The sequence below is a fragment of the Haliotis rufescens genome, unplaced genomic scaffold (genome assembly GCF_023055435.1).
Source record: "Haliotis rufescens isolate VD_foot unplaced genomic scaffold, xgHalRufe1.0.p SCAF_17, whole genome shotgun sequence".
Lineage (NCBI taxonomy): Eukaryota > Metazoa > Mollusca > Gastropoda > Lepetellida > Haliotidae > Haliotis > Haliotis rufescens.
This window is the reverse complement of record NW_025963857.1, coordinates 6,956,298-6,976,826: the sequence shown is the minus strand read 5'-3', so window position 1 is coordinate 6,976,826 and position 20,529 is coordinate 6,956,298. Positions and strand designations below refer to the sequence as shown.

General features: G+C 40.9%; 2 protein-coding genes across 2 annotated transcripts; one reads left to right on the top strand and one right to left on the bottom strand.

The window, feature by feature from the left end:
- Positions 1–633: 633 nt before the first annotated feature.
- Positions 634–11,789, bottom strand: LOC124139436 (FAST kinase domain-containing protein 1, mitochondrial-like). The gene is made up of 7 exons (XM_048397466.1): positions 11,688–11,789; positions 7,999–10,335; positions 5,955–6,071; positions 5,248–5,352; positions 4,432–4,513; positions 3,469–3,583; positions 634–2,100 (listed from the first exon to the last, which is right to left on the bottom strand). Exons 2-7 carry the CDS (start codon positions 10,181–10,183, stop codon positions 2,032–2,034), a joined length of 2,673 nt encoding a protein of 890 aa, XP_048253423.1. The 5' UTR covers positions 10,184–10,335; positions 11,688–11,789; the 3' UTR covers positions 634–2,031.
- A 265-nt stretch (positions 11,790–12,054) lies between these two features.
- LOC124139497 (39S ribosomal protein L38, mitochondrial-like) lies at positions 12,055–20,018 on the top strand. Its single transcript, XM_046506645.2, has 8 exons — positions 12,055–12,329; positions 13,135–13,278; positions 14,109–14,317; positions 14,778–14,896; positions 15,631–15,789; positions 16,788–16,924; positions 17,539–17,626; positions 19,322–20,018. Exons 1-8 carry the CDS (start codon positions 12,173–12,175, stop codon positions 19,530–19,532), a joined length of 1,224 nt encoding a protein of 407 aa, XP_046362601.2. The 5' UTR covers positions 12,055–12,172; the 3' UTR covers positions 19,533–20,018.
- The last annotated feature ends 511 nt before the right edge of the window (positions 20,019–20,529 follow it).

Sequence of the window (20,529 nt, the reverse complement as noted above, 5' to 3'; positions counted from 1 at the left end):
TAAAGGATGCAGGTTGTGGATGTACATCTTCCCGTGGCAAGAGAGTTAATTCCAGCCTAGTTCGGCAAGGGTGGAAACTGGACTTTGATAGTCAGTTAACTCACTTGCCTTGGGGAGATGGTGGATGTAAGCCGCTCGGTGAGCCCAGGAACCGGGCACCTTACACCACTGGGCTACTTTGCCCACCATATTCTATTGCTGCTTTTCATTTCAGGCTTAAAAAAGAGAGAAAGAATTGGTGCTCAGGCAATGACTTATGAAAATATAGTTTGGGTGGTGTTTTTTTGTTGTTTGCTTGTTCAAACTAGCATGTAACGATTTAAACACTAGTGTTCCATCAACCTGGGAAATAGGCTCTCTACATAAACAAGCATTCAAACTCCTATTGCCGCCATGACCATAACACGAGATGTACAGTGAAGCAATGTCAAGGGAAGTAACTGCGTGCTATATTGGATCGCATTGTGTTAAGTATTTGTCTTTTTTAAGAAAATTGAAAATGGAAATAAAGATGCGGCAGACTTTGTGATGAAGCAGCGGCGCCTGAGAACCAAGACTATTATTTTTTTTTGCCTTAGAAATGACTCCATCTGAAAGATCATCTTTCTTGTGCAATAATGAAACAAAGTTGTTAAGAAATAAAATGGTATTTATTTCTAAAACTTCACATGGCATTTGTACTTGACAGTATATATAAAACAGCAATGGCAAGTTGTGTAAATCCAGGCATCATTATTCTGTTCAAATTATTGATATGCTGGGAAAACAACAGTAGATTTATCACGTTTTATCACATTGTGATTTTTTAGAAGCACACATCATCGAAATTCCCCTTCATCCTCGATTGCCTGGTTTCCTAAATCTCTGTTCTATTACAGTGGACCCATTTGCCACTAAATTTCTCTTGCTCAAAGGGGCGGTCGGGTAGCCTAGTGGTTAAAGTGTTAGCTCGTCACGCCGAAGACCCGGGTTCGATTCCCGACATGGGTACAATGTGTGAAGCCCATTTCTGGTGTCCCCTACCGTGATATTGCTGGAATATTGCTAAAAGCACCGTAAAATGATACTCACTCACTCACTCTCTTGCTCAAGAGCTTAAAATCAATAACCAATCAAATGCCTCTTATAAATGTGAAGTTGGCTAAAATCTACTCTAAATCTTCCAAGCGAGTCCTTGATGTATTTGATCAAATCAGACTTTCATAAATATGAGTGAGTGAGTGAGTTCCGTTTAACGCTGCTTTTAACATTATTCCAGTTATATCACTGCGTGACAGCTTAATGCTGGAGGAAAGCCCGAAGTGATGTAGGTCTCCAACGTTTACCACTTCGGTGAAACCCATGAACACGTGTATGGTGCTGACAAACCTAGAAACATAATCATAAATATGAACTTTTAGCTGGATAAGAGGTTTCCCCAAGAACTAAGATAGGAGGGAAGTCATATGGCAAGATGGTTGTTTTGAGATGGCACACAAAAGTTGACGCCGGTACTGATGATATCGCGGTTTGTTTAAATCATAAAAGATGGATTGGACGGCTGGTTTTAGTGTTGTGTTATCTGAATCAGACTCAAAACAAAACAGAGTGGCCTAGCGCCAGGCAGGGTAACAACAAGTACCGAAGTATGATCTTTTATTGTCTTTTAATATGACGAGGCCGGGTGGTTTTAGTGTTGTGTTTTTTAATCAGACTCAAAACAAAAGTATGGTACAGAGTGGCCTAGCACCAGGCAGGGTAACAACAAGTACCGAGGTACCATCTTTTATTGTCTTTTAATATGATGAGGCCGGGGTGTCAAACCCCGGACCTTTCACTCTCTGGGCGGATGCTCTAGCAATAGACCATGGAGGCAGTCACACATGAACAGGCCACTGACTAGACACTCATATTCATATGAACACAATTGTATATAAATACATGCAGAAAAGGATGTCATCTTCAGGCCATTTTCTACAATTTTGCTTTGAATCTGATCATCGGGCATGATGTAGAGTTGTTTGAATTCACAGATGCAGGAACACGACATGTCTACTTCTGTATCTTCCTGGGGAGGTATTCTCTGTTGTCTCCCATCGACTGCCATTCATAATAGGGCACCTGTGAACAAACACGAGCAAAAACATTACACTCAACCAACGCGATATCTCTCATTACACTCAACCAACACAATATCACTCAGCCATTTATAAGGTTCGACAAGGTTCTCACTCCATTAGACTTTATGTCTTTCAGGGGGCATGGGTGGCCCAGTCGTCTAAGGCCCCGTGATTCGCTGTGCAGAGTTGCATCCCTTCGGCACGCCAGAAACCTATGATTGTGGGTTCGAATCCCGTTTCACCCCAAATATGTTTCTAGGTTTATCAGCACCATACCCCTGTTCGTGGGTTTCACCGAAGTAGTAAACGTTGCGACCTGCATCACTTCGGGCTTTCCTCCCACATTAAGCTGACACGCCGCGATATAACTGGAACACTGTTAAAAGCAGCGTTAAACCAAACTCACTCACTCACCATATCTTTCATACAGAGTACTCGTCATCAAAGGGAAACCACACTCACTATCTATATAAATTAACTGCCCTTGACCTGACAAGAAAAGGTCACATGGTCAATGCAATAGTGAGAGTGAATATGGTTTTACGCCGCTTTTAGCAATATTCCAGCAATATCACGGCGGGGGACACCAGAAATGGGCTTCACATATTGTACCCATGTCGGGAATCGAACCCGGGTCTTCAGCGTGACGAGCGAACTCTTTAACCACTAGGCTACCCGACCGCCCCTCATTGCAATAGCATGCAAACACCCTGCTTGTGTTTCAACTGAAATAAACGTAAATGGTGCGTTGTTTCATGTAACATTTTGTACGGAATAATTGCTAACCTATCATTTGTTATTGACACTGTTAGGCACAAGTCATAATCGGTAAAACAATGTTTCAGACATGTATGCTAGTATCTGTTGTTTGTGTTTGGAAAATACAAGTGGAGACCACCCAATTTTGAGGTAGGAAACGATACAGTAGACCCATACTGTTGCCTCTTTTTTCTCTACATGCCATCTTTTGGCCACCATTTTACCTGTCCTGAGCTTAGACAGGTCCATCCCTGTCTTAAATGTTTGTCGTAAACTTACATAACCATCATAACATAACATAGACAGCTCCAAGAATAGACTCAGCTAAGATTTTTTTCAGGACGACACCTTAATGTCAATTTTAGAGCTAAGACAACTTCGTGAAGAGGCCACCAGTTTGGTCTCATGTCATTATATCATCAGATCATGCATTTTGTCTGGAGATGAGGTACAAGTAACTCCACCTCAACTGACAGGATGGGTTGTTGCAAGACTTTGTCAATATTACTTTGTGATACAGAATTACATATCTACCAGAACATGGAAAGGCATATTGTGTTGTGGGGTAATTTCACGATGCATCGTTACACACTCTTGATACAACACATACAGGGATAACTTTGTAGCCAAGGATTTCCAGGTGGCGCTGTTTGCTGGTCTTGTCGTGGCCCAACGTGTAGCTGTTCAGGGGATAGCTGTCCTTCCCATACCACAGTATAGCAACTCTGAAGTCAGTGGACAGTAATAATATACAACAACCTTGAAAAAACAACATATACTTGAGATGATACTGTCAAAAATTTACTTTGGGTTTTGACGGTGGAGTCAATTTTGAGATAAACATACAATGTTTCTAATGTAGAGCTATGCTACCTGTAGATTTAATGGAACTAAATTGAATTTGGAAATGAAAACAACTTGAAAAACAACCTTAGATTGAAAGAGCTGATTTGACAACTGCATCACTGTGGAAGCTACTATTTGTAGAAAAGAACTTATTTTTCAATAATTGTCAGACGGCATTTTTAAATAATCATAATGATAATGATATGTTCAGTTATAGGTAACAAAATGCAGTTTCATTCACTACAATATTCGAAGTATGTGTGGCAATAGGTGTTGAAAAGAAAACTGAAAGGAAATCAACTCAAAGAGTGTTATTGTAATTTGAAACCTCTGATTGACCAATCAAGCTCGAGTATTTTCCAAATTCATGGTAGAGTAATAAATATTCCAATAATAGGGTAAGAAAGCCATTATTTGAAAAATAATTAAAACAACAAAGAAAATCCAAGTGTAGAAAATATGATGCTGGTTCTGAACAAGGGGGATAACTCCACTGATATTCTGATGAGTGATTATTAAATTTGATGAAATGAAATAATTTTGCTATTTCATATAAACCACAAAAATTCTTTTAAAGTACTTTGTAGTATAAAAAATGACTGGAAAAAAATTGATTCAAATTGATTGAATCTCTTAAATAACCAATGCCTTCAGAACTAAACTAAAGTCTCAACAGACTTCACATGACTTAAAAAATTGAAAAGACTTGATGAGTTGTCCTGTATACCTCTGATATTCTCGGTCTTCACCATCTTCAGGGGATGAGTGTCTCATAGGCTGACCACTGGAATCTAGCAACACCTCAAAATCTGAATTACAAAAACTGGCATATTACTTGATGTCTAAACATGACGACTCATGTCCGAGTGAGGTTTGTTTTACACATTGGGCTTCACTTATTGTTGAGAATCAAACCCGAAAGTTAAGTATGACAAGTATACACTTTAACCACTAGGCTACCCTACCAACCCTACCAATGATTTTGAAACAAACATATCACATGTCCTCAGTCTTGCAAAAAATGCTGAGAGTTGAAGGTTCTTGTTTGGAGTTTTATGAAACTGTACTACAGCGGTCTGTAAATAATCAAGTCTGGACCAGACAATTAAGTGATTGATAGCATGAGCATCGATCCATGCAATTGGGATACGGTGACATGCATCAACCAAGTCACCCAGCCTGACCACCTGATCCTGTTAGTCGCCTCTTACGACAAACGTGGTCGTCTCTTACGACAACCATGGGTTGCTGAAGACCTATTCTAACCCGGATCTTCACTGGTGTGCAGGCCTGGTGATTAATGCTTTGGTGAAACATAAGCAACACAAATGTGGGATTCAAACCCATGATCATAGGTTTCCGGCACGCCTAAGGGACGCAACTCTGCACAGCTAACTGCGTTACCTTCCACAACTTGTCCACCAATACCTCCTGATGAAGACATGTGAGAAAAACAAAATGGTTACCGGAACGCGAAAAACAGATTGGTTTCTTAATTGGAAACAAAAACACGTTTGTGTCTAAGGCGTCATGGTGTCCGTACCGAGGCAGTGATGGTAGGGCGTGTAGACCTTGGTGTTGTAGTACTCCCTTCCTCCCACGGTACCTTTAACCATTGACTCCAGTCTCCGTGGATACCGGTTGTAGTCTACAACACATACACATTTCATGATTTACAGAAATCAGAAGTATTCGTCCTGTTTATGAATTCATCATCTTCCATCTTTATTAACGAGTAGTAAGTAATCTGTTTTAAGCAGTGTATTATCTTGTATCGATAGAGAAAAAACGTATCGTCGCATTAAAACTCATTTCCCCCCACTAAAGTCAGCTCTATTCCAGCTGCATCATGGCAATCAGTACACGACTGGAGCAACACATCCACACTGTCAGGCCTAGATGACACACCATCAACCTGTCCACATTGTGACCACCTGGCGAGTCAGCTCCTGTACCATTCCAACTTTATAAAATTAGAGCAATGTATCCGCATACAAATCGTATCGGGATACGTATTGTTTCGCGACCCCACCGTATCGTTACACCTCTACAAGCCTGACCAACCGATTGGTCAAGTCTCCTCTTGTGACCAGCATGCCTTAAAGGGGATCACTTCTCACCCAGAATCCCCATCGGGATGTCCCGCATCTGTAGTTTGTACTTTGCTACTCACGACTTTCATACTGGACGTAGAAGTCCTCCTGAAACCAGGGGATGTCCTGCATCTGTAGTGTGTACTTTGCTACTCACGACTTTCATACTGGACGTAGAAGTCCTCGTGGAACCAGGGGATGTCAAGGTGTGGGCAGTCAAGCACAAGGTGTCGGTTCAGCAGCATCATTGAAGACTCGAGACTTTTCTTTGCACCTGAAGGGGTCAAACAAAGTTTTGTTTGTTTGTTTAACTCCCTTGAGAGCGTTAATGAAGTCAGGTATTGTGTATAACATGCTTTGATGAGTGGAATTGTTATTAATCATGTGATTTGTTTTTTGTTTAACGCTGCATTCAGCAATAATCCAGCTATATGACGGCAGTCTCTAAATAATCAAGTTTGGACCAGACAATCCAGTGAATGACATGAGCATCAACAGTAGAGGACGTAACGTGTACCGGAGACGGCTCTCCCATCTCGCGTACAAGTGACCACCTGAGAGGGGTCACTCGTATGCGTGACGGTCTGTCAGTGGACCATGGATTTCTGCATGTTGCACATAAATGTCTCTACAAGTGTTATTTGTGAAAATAATAAAACAAAATTACGTAGAGTCATTGATAATCATACAAGTTATCGTATGACATGAAAAAAATGTCATAAGAAAAATAATAAACGGTCAAATTCGGAGAAAAATGTGAAAAAAATGAGCATCCATCCATGCACTTTGGATACGATGACATGCATCAACCAAGTCAGTGAGCCTGACAACCCAATCCTGATACTCTTACAACAAGCATAGTCGTTTTTTACGGCAAGAATGAGTTGCTGAAGACCTATTCTGACCTGGATCTTCATGGGTCATTCAGACAAAGTGATGGACGTTTAACATTTCTAATGCTGCTTATAACATCACCCTGTCACTCATACCACGACCATGTCTAGAGCCACTGGGAACAGACAGAGGTTGTTTCTTAATTACCATGAGGCCATCATTAAAAGTACCCTTGGGAAATGTAGATATGCATGCTGATTTCATTTCAAGGTGAAACTTCATGATGTTAGACACTTGTCAATCTCCAGAGGCAATCTGGCCCATGTTCACAATTTGTTCAGGCATTGACCACATCATGTACTGTCAAGCATGATATCAATGCGTCAACAAGTTCATGCGAGTGTGACCCCTGGTCTAGAAAGTGTCATGAAATTAATGCCAGTGGCCCTGTCTTTGAACTTTTAAAACAAATCAGCCAACGACAACATCATGACTGCGGACTTAAAAATTCCATTTATGACCATGGTAGACTGCCCAGATTAATTCTACCAGTGATCATGATGATGCTAGGAACTAGACTAGCCTGATTTGTCGACTGTAATAATCAATAATAATTATTATCTTAAATGATTTCTGGGAATAGTAATCAATGGTAAGAAATGGGGAACAATAAATGTCAATCATGTGTCCAAGATGGATGGAGCACATTGCCAGTGTAACCATGGTAACCAGTGTGCCAAATAAGGAGGTCCTGGGGTCCTAAGGGTCTACAAATCGTCTAAGGATCCCTAAATCTTTAATATTTAAGACTAAAGCTATGACAAGGACCCTTTGCTTAGTTTTGAACACAGGTAACTAGGACTGGCTAAGAAGATCGATAATCACAATTATCGTCAATGGGAAGAAATATTAACGATTATCGATATGAAACGGTTGGCATTGACAATAACTTACAATAACTTGTCAATAATTGACAAATAAACTATTGTGATGAAATAAAGTTTAGATTTACCGAAACAGACTTGTCATTGTCAATAAAAGGCAATTGTCGAAGACGGAAAGCAGGTGTATTTGTAAGATCTCAAATGTCCACAAAGTAATCTATGCATAAATGTCTCACTGCTCTCCAGTGGCGTGAAATCTGTTGATTTCCTTTGGACTTTGTTGCATATTGTTTCTTGACAGTTCCTTCTCCAATATTTATTGATAATTGATCTATATTTAGTTAGTTTTTTGGTTTGGTTTGTTGTTTAACGCCGCACTCAGCAATATTCCAGCTATATGACGGCGGTATATTTAGTTAGTGATTATCGGTCTCTATCATGTCTATGATCTATATCGATAGCATCCTTAATGGTACCACTTACCCTCTCGCATCTTGTCAAACATGTGCAGATAGTCCAGAGTGAACATTTGGCAGAGATGCACCTCGGGGTAGATCTGGTACCGACAGAGGTTCAGAGCCAGAGACACCTGCACATGAACATCATTCTTCCGAAGAGCAGTATCCATCATCTCGCAGCACACTCCACTGAAAGCCTCTATGTTCTTTGGGTTATACCCAACGACAACAAACCAGTCCAGTATCCTGCTAGCGATACTAGGGCTAATTTTCCACCCATAGTCAAGGAAATACATTTCCAGATTCTCCGACACCTGGGGATCGTAGTACAGAACTTGTTCAAGGGTGTCCAGAAGAGGGGAGACCTGCGTCGAGGTCAGGTACTTGGTCACCTGACCGAAGTGTGGCATCAGTACTTGGAGAGGCGTCATATCTTTGGTAGAGCTGTCAAGGTACAATCCCTGAATGACTCGGTTGATCATATCAAACTCTCTCACAGTCTCCAACTTTTCCGATAATTGTTTCTGAAGACTCAGGTGGAGTTGAAGCACCAGGTTCGGATTTTGTTTCACAAATGGTTGATTTTTTATCCGGATCATTATTGAACATATCTGTTCTGGATGCAACCAAGAAATATTGGCTTGTAAATTTCTGACAAACTTTTCCGGCAAGTCATCCCTGAGATTTGAAAGGATAATTAGCGTGCTGGAGTACATCAGTGCCCGTCTAAAGAGAACTTCATCTCCCTGAAGCTGAATAAGTTTCTCCACAAGCTCGGTTCGAATAGTTTCATTTTCAGCTTCCCTCCTTACTAGGAGTCGGAGAACTTTAAGAAACCTTGACTTGAAAGTAGCCAGATTGTCAAACAGAAGCAAAGATTGTTTTTGAAAGGCCATCATTACATTCTTGTCATCTATCTCCGCGTAAAGGAATATTTCCGCTAGAGAAGAGAGAGCATAGACATCTGCATCATTCATTTTACTCAACAGCAGAGGATATATGCGAGTTTTCACTCGATGAGGTGTATGAGCGGTGAAAGACTGACACACTTGCACGATATCCCGGATTTCTATCGTGGCTGATGATGATTCAAAGAGCTCCATGCTCCTTTTCTGCAATTCGGTGGCTATTGCTCCGTCAAACCTATGAACTGACTTTAAACATCTGCAACAAGATGCAATATCACCAGAGTCAAGTCTATCAATATGATCTGGAAGTTGACAAATAACATAGTCCACCAACTGAAATATCGTCTTTTTTGGCATGGAATGCATTAGGAAAAGACGCTTCGCATATCTAAGAAGATCTCCTAAAATGTCAGAGTTGGACACATTTGGTAACTTTTGAAGCATATCGACGACACTGAACAGTACTCTGCTGGACAGTTGTGAGCTCAACCAAGGAGTCTGAGAGATGTGAAACAAACACATATTCCTCACAAGCTGCTCATCAACCTTTTCGAACCCTTCGTCGAGCAGTTCTTGTATTCTGGACATCATTTTTTTAAGTATTTCCTCATCTACATCATTCACACTCCTCAAGCCCGCAGCAAGTGTGGCTAAACTTTCAATGTCCATTTGTCCTATCCTGGTTTGAATCCTATCAAGAAGCTTGCTCACAACCTCGTTTTTCTCCATGCCCAAATACTTCAGATGCAACAACAAACTTAGGCAGTCCTCATGAGGAATCTCACACGATCGTAGAGTCAATTCCCTCAGAAACTCTTGCATAGTCATATGATCACGCACAGGACCGAGGAACGCTTTCACTTCCTTATTTAAAACTATCTGCATCAATGTTACATCCGGGGAGTGGGAGTAGAGCCAAGGAACACTATACAGCTCTCTGTATCTGGCTTTTTGTATGGCTTCAATGATACTGGAGAAGTCCTTCCCCGTAAGCCTACCTGCTTTCAGTTCTCTTTGAACATAATGAAAGATTCTTTCTATTTCAAAATTAGGATCAGTTGTTACTGCATCACTTGTAGCTTCCCTGAAAACATGTTGTTTCTGAAACACAGACGCCTGGTTAGCTGTCACCTTTTGCCTTTTCTGTAGTGTTGATACATTTGCAGTTTGATTTGTGTTGATTCCAAAGGGAGACAATTCTTTCGTAATATTAACGTGACATTGTGACAGTCTGTATCTTCCACACATCCTTATCAGAGCTTTGATATCGGAACTCCGATGAAGGCGACACAGGCAGTTCATGTCGCCTGAGTAGAGGAGTTGACCCTTCAGGCAGTGGGTGGGGCTAGCTTTCAAGGAGGGGGTTATTGTTTGGGTGGAGGGAGCAGGACCCTTGTATGGAACTCTGCATTAATGCCTCTTACACCCCCCAGCACAAACCCCTCTCACTGTACCTGCAAAATAAGATGACATATATTAGGGCTGCAATGAATACACTATGAGGCGAATACGATTCATATAATGAATATAGGGTTACAAATACGAATATTAATTCACAAATACAATAACAAGTCAGCAGTTGATGTATTACTTGTTAAATTAAGTGAAACAATAATAACATAAATTACTTGACATGGTTTGTTAATTATTAATATATTATACATTTATATACTGCACTTATCCAGGTACAAGGATCTGCTCAAATGTGACAATGACCAGTCACCACAATACTGTCAAATTAAATAGTATAAGAGTGTTGTCTTTGAAGAAATCTATGCATATAATATCTCCATTTGGATATTTTTAGGCACATGATTGCATATTCATAAATATTTAATTCTAGTTGCCGTGAATAATGAATTCAATTCATGTATTCATGAATGGAAATGGTTCGATTCACCAAAAACGCAAGTGAATCGTAACAGACCTGACATATATACTAAAACCTTCGGGAAAATGTTTTCCACTATAAAATTCTCACACACTAAACACATGATAAATATGTACCTTCATTTACATAATATGAAATAAGTCAGTGAATGGGTTGGGTTTAACACCGCTTTGAACAGTATTCTACTCAGCTTAATATGGGACAAAAGCCTGAAGTATGGTGCCAACAAAACCCGAAACATAATCAGGGCAAACTGAGATTTGAACCCATGATCATAGGTTTCTGGAGTGCCAGAGGGACGCAACTCTGTACAGCACATGGAACAAAAATTGTAGCTGTTGATGAAACTGTGAGAGTTTATCAAACTAATACATCGGGTGAGAAGACTGATACTAACTGGAATAGTTTGTCCTTGTTTTTTGCACAGGCAAGTTTGCATACATGAAGGTAATGCAGGTAATAATCAGGTTAAGTATCGTATACAATTTCATTGTAATTCGTTCATCATAATTATAATAAATTGTGTAGTTACTGTGATAAGATTTAATACCAGTAACTTTACAAGTTGCAATTTACCATGTCTGCAGATCTGTACTTGTTAAATTCGCTCTTTGCCTTTTTAACAGACAGCTTTCCCATACCATCAGTGGAATGGCAATTATGATACACTGTATGAAAGAAATTCTAAATTGATTTAGAGAGAGAAAGGCACCAGAAATAGATGCACATGTTGTGCACTTGTGGAGAATGGAACTTTGGTTCTCCGGATTGCCGAGCTTGGTCTTAAACCACTAGGCTACCCTAATGCCCCTCAACTCGTTAGATCAACACTTCCCGTTATACAAATATGAGACCGGGGACCGAGGCCATGGTTTCGTCACCATGGCTACGAATATACTAATTTCCACCACTTACATTTTGAGAAGTGTTTCTCTACGGTCCTTCACTGCTCGAAGTGACATTCAAAACACGTGATAGTGTTTATGGAATATGACGAGTTTATCGACTGGTAAGTAATCTTCAAAGGGAGACAATTTGAAAGATGTCTCGCGTATAAGGCTAACTGAGCCAAAACGACAAGGAAACAGTGTCTCCTCACAGATGATTCAAACCATCGTGATTAGTTCACTTAGTCCATACAAAACGAAGTATTAATTAAATGTTTCGTGTTCCAAGTGTTCATTACATCCTCATCATAACTGCATTTTAAATGTAGCATTAAGCGTGAGTACCGAGCTATTGGAGTGGTAGTCGATAAAATCATTGCCGTCTTGCCTTTCGCAAAAAGCTCCAACTAGCGCGTGCTAACACCCGCCGTGTTCTTGAACCTTTAGGAACGCTGTTTGGAGCAAGCACACTTCCCGAACAGGAAGTATTTTAGAGTGACATCCCTTGGAAATATGGCGACGTCCTTGGTGTCACTCGTGCAAAGTAATGCAGTAAAATTACTTGCAAACAGGGCCAGCGTTACCTACCAAACTGTACGATTCCGTCGTGCGAAGAGGGCCTATGGAAAAAGTTTCGAAAATGCAAGAAGTTACGAAGACAGGATTGCAGGTATAACATAGGAGATCCAGAGCTCCCCCCCCCCCTTTCGATACCAAATGTATAGTTTGTAGACAATTGCAAGTGACAATCACCCACAATATAGCTGGAATACAGTTCAAAGCAGTATTATACCTAGATCACCCTCTCACTCATCGCGTCTAAGGCCAAGATTCGATTTCCAGCATGGGCATGATTGGTCTGTTTGCAGCGTGGTATACATGGTGCGATCCATTGATGTATCAGTGCATTGCAAATTTACACATGACGATGAGATACACGTACAGCATGCACCATTAGTTCTATATCTATTTACAAGGGGAGTAGTGCACTTTACCGGGTGCACTGTTTCAGATCCAATTAGGGCTGTGGGGGCTTAAACGTGCTTCGCCGGTAAAATGTGCTTGGCTACATAAGGTATTAATTAGCTGACACTCTACCACTGGACCACCAGCACTATCACATGTAATCAGTGCTTGTTTTAACAAATTAAGCAAGAAATGGTTGACAGCAACATATCCTCTTGTCAGCCTTGGGGGCGGTCGGGTAGCCTAGTGGTTAAAGCGTTCGCTCGTCATGCCGAAGACCCGGGTTCGATTCCCGACATTGGTACAATGTGTGAAGCCCATTTCTGGTGTCCCCCGCCGTGATATTGCTGGAATATTGCTAAAAGCGGCGTAAAACCATACTCACTCACTCACTCTTGTCAGCCTTGATGCATGGAGAATGTCAAGCACAATAGAAGGCTCAATGTAAAATAAATTTGCTTTGAAAATAAGTACAATATCAATGGGAAACATGATACCTATTGTTTCAGAGCTGAAAAGTCAAGAACCAATATTGAATCAAGGTATAAACATTGGGTTTCCTCAAAGAACAGCCAGTTTCAACCCTGACCATCTGCAAAAGGTCTGGCTGAAGAAGAGACAAGGAAAAGAACAGCAAGCTCGGAAAAGAGAATGTAAGAATACATATTTTCAGCTGACCTGACTGAAAGTCAACAGTAGAGGACGTAACGTGTACGCGAGAGTGGCGAGACGGCTCTCCTGTCTCGCGTACAAGTGACCACCTGAGAGGGGGTCACTCGTATGCGTGACGGCCTGTCAGTGGACCGTCACACACAAAAATTATGCACAAAAATGTCCCTACAAGCGTTATTTGTGAAAATAATAAAACAAAATTAAGTACAGTTATTGATCATTCTACTAGTTATCAAATGACATGACATGACACGTTACGTCTGCAACTGGTCAAGTGAGCTTACATCATGGCATTTTGTCCATCCGTCGTTATCTTGTGCATTTTGGACATTCATCTGAAACTACAGGTCCTACGGTACTGAAACTGTGAATAAATGATGCCAGCCAAGGTGTCTTGAACTTTTGCTCATAAAATTCCGATCCGATTTTAAACATGATTTTAAACATATTGATAATGTCATTTTTGACCAACTCATTTCTGCGCATATCATTAAGAAGTTTGAAATGCAGCAAATGTGTGGCTTTTGGAAAAACATATAACTCCATTTTATGGCATATTTTGATTATTTTCTCAGTACTTTTTTCACTTTCTCTTATTCATATTTTAATAGTGTAACTGCATTTTCAACATCTCCTCTGAAACTACAAGGCCTAAGGAGCTTTATCTTGCCCTTGCCTTTTCAAAACTTTTCTGTGCTGAAACAGACTTGCTTGGGAGAGGACTATCGCACCTATTGATAAAACAAAATCAACATCTGGGTTCGGAAAACGGTTGAGTACTTGCATTACTATGTTTTTTGTTCTGTGACAGTGATTATCTCCTTGGAGGATGTGAAAGCTAAATGGCAGGAAGAACAAGGAAGCAAGCATGTCCACCAGATAGCGACACACTACGGCATTTACCAGGACATGTTTGACCATGCTTTCTTCCACCCAGCGACAGACCTCGACATCAGCTACGACTACGATGACGACTTTGTCACAGTGGTCTGCACAGGGAACAAGATACCACCAGCAGATGTAAGATGTCCGATAAATTCATTATTTCATAATATTATGTCAATGATGATGATAATGTTGAGGGCACGGATGGTCCAGTCATCTGAGACTCCGCAATTCGCTGTGGAGAGTTGAGTTCCTTGTCCCAGAAACCATGGGTTTGAATCACATGTTTTCCCTGCAGGAAAAGTGATGCAGGACTCAGACATTTACCACTTTGGTGAAACCCACAAACACGGGTATAGTGCTGACAAACCTAGAAACATAAACAGGCCGAACTGGGATTTGAACTCATCATAAGTTTCTGGTGTTTCCAAGGGACGCAACTCTACATAGTGAATTGATATTGTGTTATAACATATGGATTGATATTTTTGTATGATATTTTTACTATTACAATTTACATACGTATCATGATGAGTACATTTGACCTGCTTGCACAAAGGAGTTTTGAGGTTGAATTGTTGGTGGTGTTGTCCAGGCTGCAGTGTGCCCTCATGTGACCTACCAAACTGATGACAAGACCCTGTGGACTCTGGTGATGTCCAGCCCTGACGGTCATCTTCAGGACGACGACAAGGAGTGTCTGCACTGGATGGTGTGAGTATCGGACACTGGATAATAATTATGATAATAGGCCATTTATATTGCACATATTTCCACACCACTTAGTGACATGCTCAAAGCGCTATTATTACCCAGGTCACTGGATCAGTGTGTACTTAAGAATCATTCTCAGCTCCCTGGGGAGAATACAACCCAAGCTGCCTGTGAGGCGCTAGAAGGTTAACAACCACATTACCATCTCATCCTACCAGGTACCCATTCACTGCTGGGTGAACAGAGGCACATTTCGAATAAAGTCACTTGCCCAAGGAGACACCACATGTGGTACATGTGCTTCAGTGTGGGGCATGACCGAAGCCCTAGAAACTCTCAGGAGCCAAGCTCCTGAAACGCGGTCACCCATCCAAGGACTCTCCGCGACCAACTATGCTTAACTTCATCTGATTTGTGACAAGTGTGCTGTGCACAGGACCACATGCTGAGGTCTACCTTCAATAGCCCTCAATCGTTAGACTCGTTGACTTGCGTGTGATCGCACCCCTTGTGGAATGCTCATGTTATCAATCCCTGCTTTTTCAGATCAAGACTACTATTTACTACTTTGTGATATAACTTGAGTCTTAAGGACTGGGGTCTTAAACAACACACAAAACAAAGACAGACTTGCAACCATTCTCACAACTGTCTCAAGTTGTCAAGCATAATTAGCTGATTATGCTTGATATGTTGTTTGTATAAATGTACATCACATGCATCCATTGTTACAGTGCTAACATCCCAGGTAATGATGTAGAGAAAGGGGAGGTAATCTGTGACTACATGCAGCCCTTCCCTCCTAAGGGCACTGGACATCTCCGCTATGTGTTCATTCTCTACAAACAAACAGAAAGACTTGACCTGAGTCGTATACAGAAGCCACCAAGATGGTAAGAATTAGGGCTTCAAGTGCTGATACAGCTTTTAGAAAAAATCAGGGATACAGATTTGGCTTTGTAAATTCTTGTGTAGTAATAATGTTATTGTGTTGAAAACATGTAACTAAATGGGTAACATATGGTGTTTAATACTCATTTGTTGTTCTAAGGGGACTGGATAAAAGGGGCTGTATTTGGACAATATTCATGATCCGCTGTGTAAGTTGTCTTAAATTGACAAGCCCGGGTTAGAATAAGTCCCAAGCAGCCATTTCTTGTCAAAATTGATTTGCTGGGAAAACAACAGTTGATGTATCATGTTTCTATCTATCATATTGGGATTTTTTTAGAAGCACACAACCTCGAAATTCCCCTTCATCCTGGATTGCCCAGTGTCCCATATCTCTGTTCTATTACGATAAATACAGTGGACCCACTTGCCACTAAATTTCTGTTGCTCAAGAGCTTGAAATAAAAAACCAATCAAATGCCTTCTTCTAAATGTAAGGTCGGCATAAATCTAGTCTAAATCGTCCAAGTGATTCCTTGATGTATTTAATCAAATCAGACTTTCATGAATATGAACTTTTAGCTGGAAAAGAGGTTTTTCCGAGCATTAAGATGGGAGGGAAGTCATGGGACAAGATGTCTTGTTGTTTAAATGAGATGGCACACAAAAGTTGACTCCAGTACTGATGATACTGGGTTTGTTTCAATCATGAAATTGGACGGCTGGTTTTAGGGTTGTGTTATTTGAATCGGACTCAAAACAAAAGTATGGTACAGAGTGGGTCAGTGCCCTGCTCATGATGTCAATCACTGGATTGTCTGGTCCAACAGACCGATGTTTGGAATATTGCTGAATGAGGTGTTAACAACCATGGAGTAGTCTCCCTTTAAGGAATATGATTCTCACTTTCTCAGTTTTGAAACCAGCATGGATGATCATCTGTGAGTTGATTTACTGTGTGGTTGTCAGGAGGAAACTGTGCAGTCTGTTTCTGTTTCAGCCTCTCTCTTCAGGAGAGGACATTCAGCACTCTCAGCTTCTACTCGGAGAGACAGGACATTCTGACGCCTGCAGGGCTGGCTTTCTTCCAGTCAGAGTGGGACCCGTCCGTCCAGGACTTCTTCCGAAATAAACTAGGTAGCTGACAACTCAGATATTCTCTATACTTCTGTCAATAGATGTTGACCTTCTGTGGGGATTCTTGGTTCCAATATGTCCCTGGGGAACCAGTGTTTAACCTTGGGGAGATTCTGGGTTAGAATAGGGCCCCAGCAACCTGTGCTGAACCTCATGGGGATTTCATGAGTTTGAAAAGGTCTTGGGCAACCTATGCTGAACCTCGTACTGATTGTGGGTTAGAATAGGTCCAAGCAATCTGTGCTGAAGCTCATGGGGATTATGGGTTAGAATAGGTCCCCAGCAACCAATGCTAGCTGTGCAAGGATTAAATGTATTCAGGTGTCCTAAATTCATGTTTTACAAATTTATCGCCCTTGCTCCATGCTTTTCAACTTTGTGCATACTGTGTGAAATGGAGACTTGTTTCTCGAAATTACTGAAGTTACATGAATGAAACTTTGCAAGCATATCTGAGAGATACTTTTTAAGACTGAGTTGGAAAATTGGTGACATGAATTATTTTGTTCTAGAATTACATGACTTGCGACACATTTGTAGTGTTTGTGCATCATGACTTACAGGTTATTCCATTGTTCATCTGCAAGTCCCTCATTGATTGATGTTTCTTGCAGAAATGACAGAACCAGTATTTGAGTTCATGAACCCACCGCCGTACCATCCGAAACAAGTGAAATACCCGCACAAAGAACCTTTTAACTTGTGAGTATGCTCCCGTACCACTGGTATCATGGATTGAAATATACTTGTGTTCATCCGAACAATCCTTAGAACATCACAATGATGCAGCAGTTAATCGCTATCCATCCATTTTCGATATATGCTTTGTCAAAGCTGAAACTTTGTGGTCCAATCTCCTGACTGTGTTGTACCATCTTCCCAAGGCAAGGGAGTTAACTGACTGGAAAAGTCCAGATTCCACTCTTGCCGAACTAGGCTGGAATTTCTGGGCTCGATTATAGCACCACCAGTGGCGATTACGGGTTATGTCCCTTCTGTGTCCCTCCTATTGACCAATAAGATTCTACCTCTCATATCAATTGCACTTGCTTCAAACAAAAAGCCGGCGCTCAGTCAAGATGATCAGATTGATAATCAAGATCTATATTGTAATAAAACAGGTCTTACTTCGCAAAGTTCTTCAAATCACGTGAGCACCTGATTAGAAAGGATTGGGAAAATATACACTGAGTTGGCAGTACACATGCTTGACAAATCTGGCAATCGACTGAAATCTGCACGGCATTTGACAAACTGGATGTTGATTCGTTACACGATTTTGATTGAACTCCTTATTCCAGCCAAAATATAACTCCATAATTCCAGCCTAGTTCGACAAGCGTGAAAACTTGACTTTTACAGTCAGTTAACTCCCTTGCCCCCAGAAGATTGTGTCATTCCAAGTGAAGAAGGTGCTTCAGCTCTGGCATGGTATCTCAGGTGGCTAGCGCTATAAAACCAGCCTATTACCATCAGCCACGCCCCTTGCTGTGTAAGTGCAGTTATGTTGAACATGACCCATTTCACCTCATTCCCTGCTACCATTCTGACGACCTGGTGCTCCTCCCAGTCCTGTACGGTAAGCGGGGATGGGGACATTCTCTGCCTCTGGATCCTTCTCAGACCACGTAATAAATACTGTTACCGTATTAGACGTAATAAGCGCCCAGGGCGCTCTCAAAATTAGGAACAGGGGGCTCTTATTAGAATATTGTTTTGACGAAAAAAACAGAGTTGAAAGATAAATTTAGTGGTTTATGCTGACAGCCTTAAATGTTTATATACGACAGATATATTTTTTCAGAATTTAATTGCCCATAATTAAGGGTGCATATAACACACGAGTACGTATTATAAGCGAAAAAATAAGTCTTGTGTACATTGATCAATCGGAAGGGTGCCAATTGGGATTGTTCACTAGCCAATATATTAGCAAATATCGCCGTGGGCGTTTATTAGAGCGGGGCGCTTATTACGTCGAATACGGTATATGTCTTTCAGCAGCGTGCAACAATAGATGTGCATGTGTTTTGTGCACACATGTTTAAACTGTGAATCCTTAAAATTCTCTACTTACTACCAGTTGTCAGTCGTTCATTTTGTGGAAGCCTCGGTGGCTGAGTGGGTTAGATTGCGACATTGTGTCCTGGCGATTTGGTGCCTCACTCTAAGAGTGTGGGTTTGAATCCCGGATGGAACTCAACCCCAAAAAGTATTAGAATTACTTTACCAAGAAAGTGTTATCCCAAATGTCACATTTGTTATGTTATACATTGTTGACTAAAGGTACTAGTAATAGTAGCTTCTAAGTATTATAGAAACGATCATTAAAATTCTGTTTTTTTCCCTATCTGTATTATAAAGTATGAACTAATGTATTCTGTTGTTTGGTTTCAGATATTTAGACCGGTATAGACATGTGAAGGATATCAATGAAGAAGTCTTAAAAGAGAAATTGAAAAGAATATCCCCATTCAGGCCAAACAAACCCAAACCCTTGTACCCAGGAATTATTCCTTTGCCAAAGTCGATGCCAAGCTGGTTGAAAACTCGGGCCAGGAATATTCGGTTAGGTCGGCACCAGTGGAAGGGACTCCCAGGACAGTAGAGCTGCGGTCTGCCATGGTTACATACTTATAAGCAAGGGAAGAACACTTTGCCTACAATTTGTGAGAGTTTCAGGTGGACTAGAAGGAAATGGTACCTGCACAGCAAGAAGTTGCTGAATGGATGAGTAGACGAGGTTGTTGATTGTGGCACAGCTGGTAATCAAACATGATAATTCACTGTATTGCAGAAACTGGCACTAGTCCTATAGTCCTGGCCAAACTGCCAAATAGTTAAGGTATCATAAGGACTATTAGAAATTTGCCACAGTTTTGCTATAGTATATGTTATCATTATAAGGACCAGTGGACTAAAAATGTTAGTTTCTACTGCTGATCCTAGAATCAGGAAGTAGTTTATGATATATATTTCATAATACTGTAAGGGGCGGTTGGTTAGCCTTGTGGTTAAAACATTCTCTCATCACACGTAGGCCCGGGTTCGATTCCCTACATGAATACAATGAGTGAAGCCTATTTCTGGTGTCCCCCCCCCCCCCCCCCCCCTGTAATATTGCTGGAATATTGCTAAAACGGTGTGAAACCATACTCACTGATTATAATGTTAAAGTTGACTCACAAATAGAGAGAGAGATGTGTTCGAACTGAAAGACATATTTATGAAAGAGGGACTATGTATTTTCGTTTATAATGATCCTTGGGCATGCCAGAAAATCAAGAAACCTATGATCGTGGGTTTGAATCCAGGTTCACCCTGATTTTGTTTGTAGGTATGTCAGCACCATATCCAAGCCCAACTGAGTCTGTTCAGGTTATTATCACACACCAAGCTGACACTTAGATATATAACTGAAATACTGTTCAAAACGGTGTTATACCCAACTCACTCACTCACTCATTGAGAGTGGTGGTTTGCCACTTCCAGTGTGGCTCTGTAGAATCACTATAGAAAGAACTTACTAATAATCATGATAAGTGATGAAGACCAGTTGTTGAACACTTGAAAGGAACAATACGCAGTGCTTTGAGGAGAGGAAG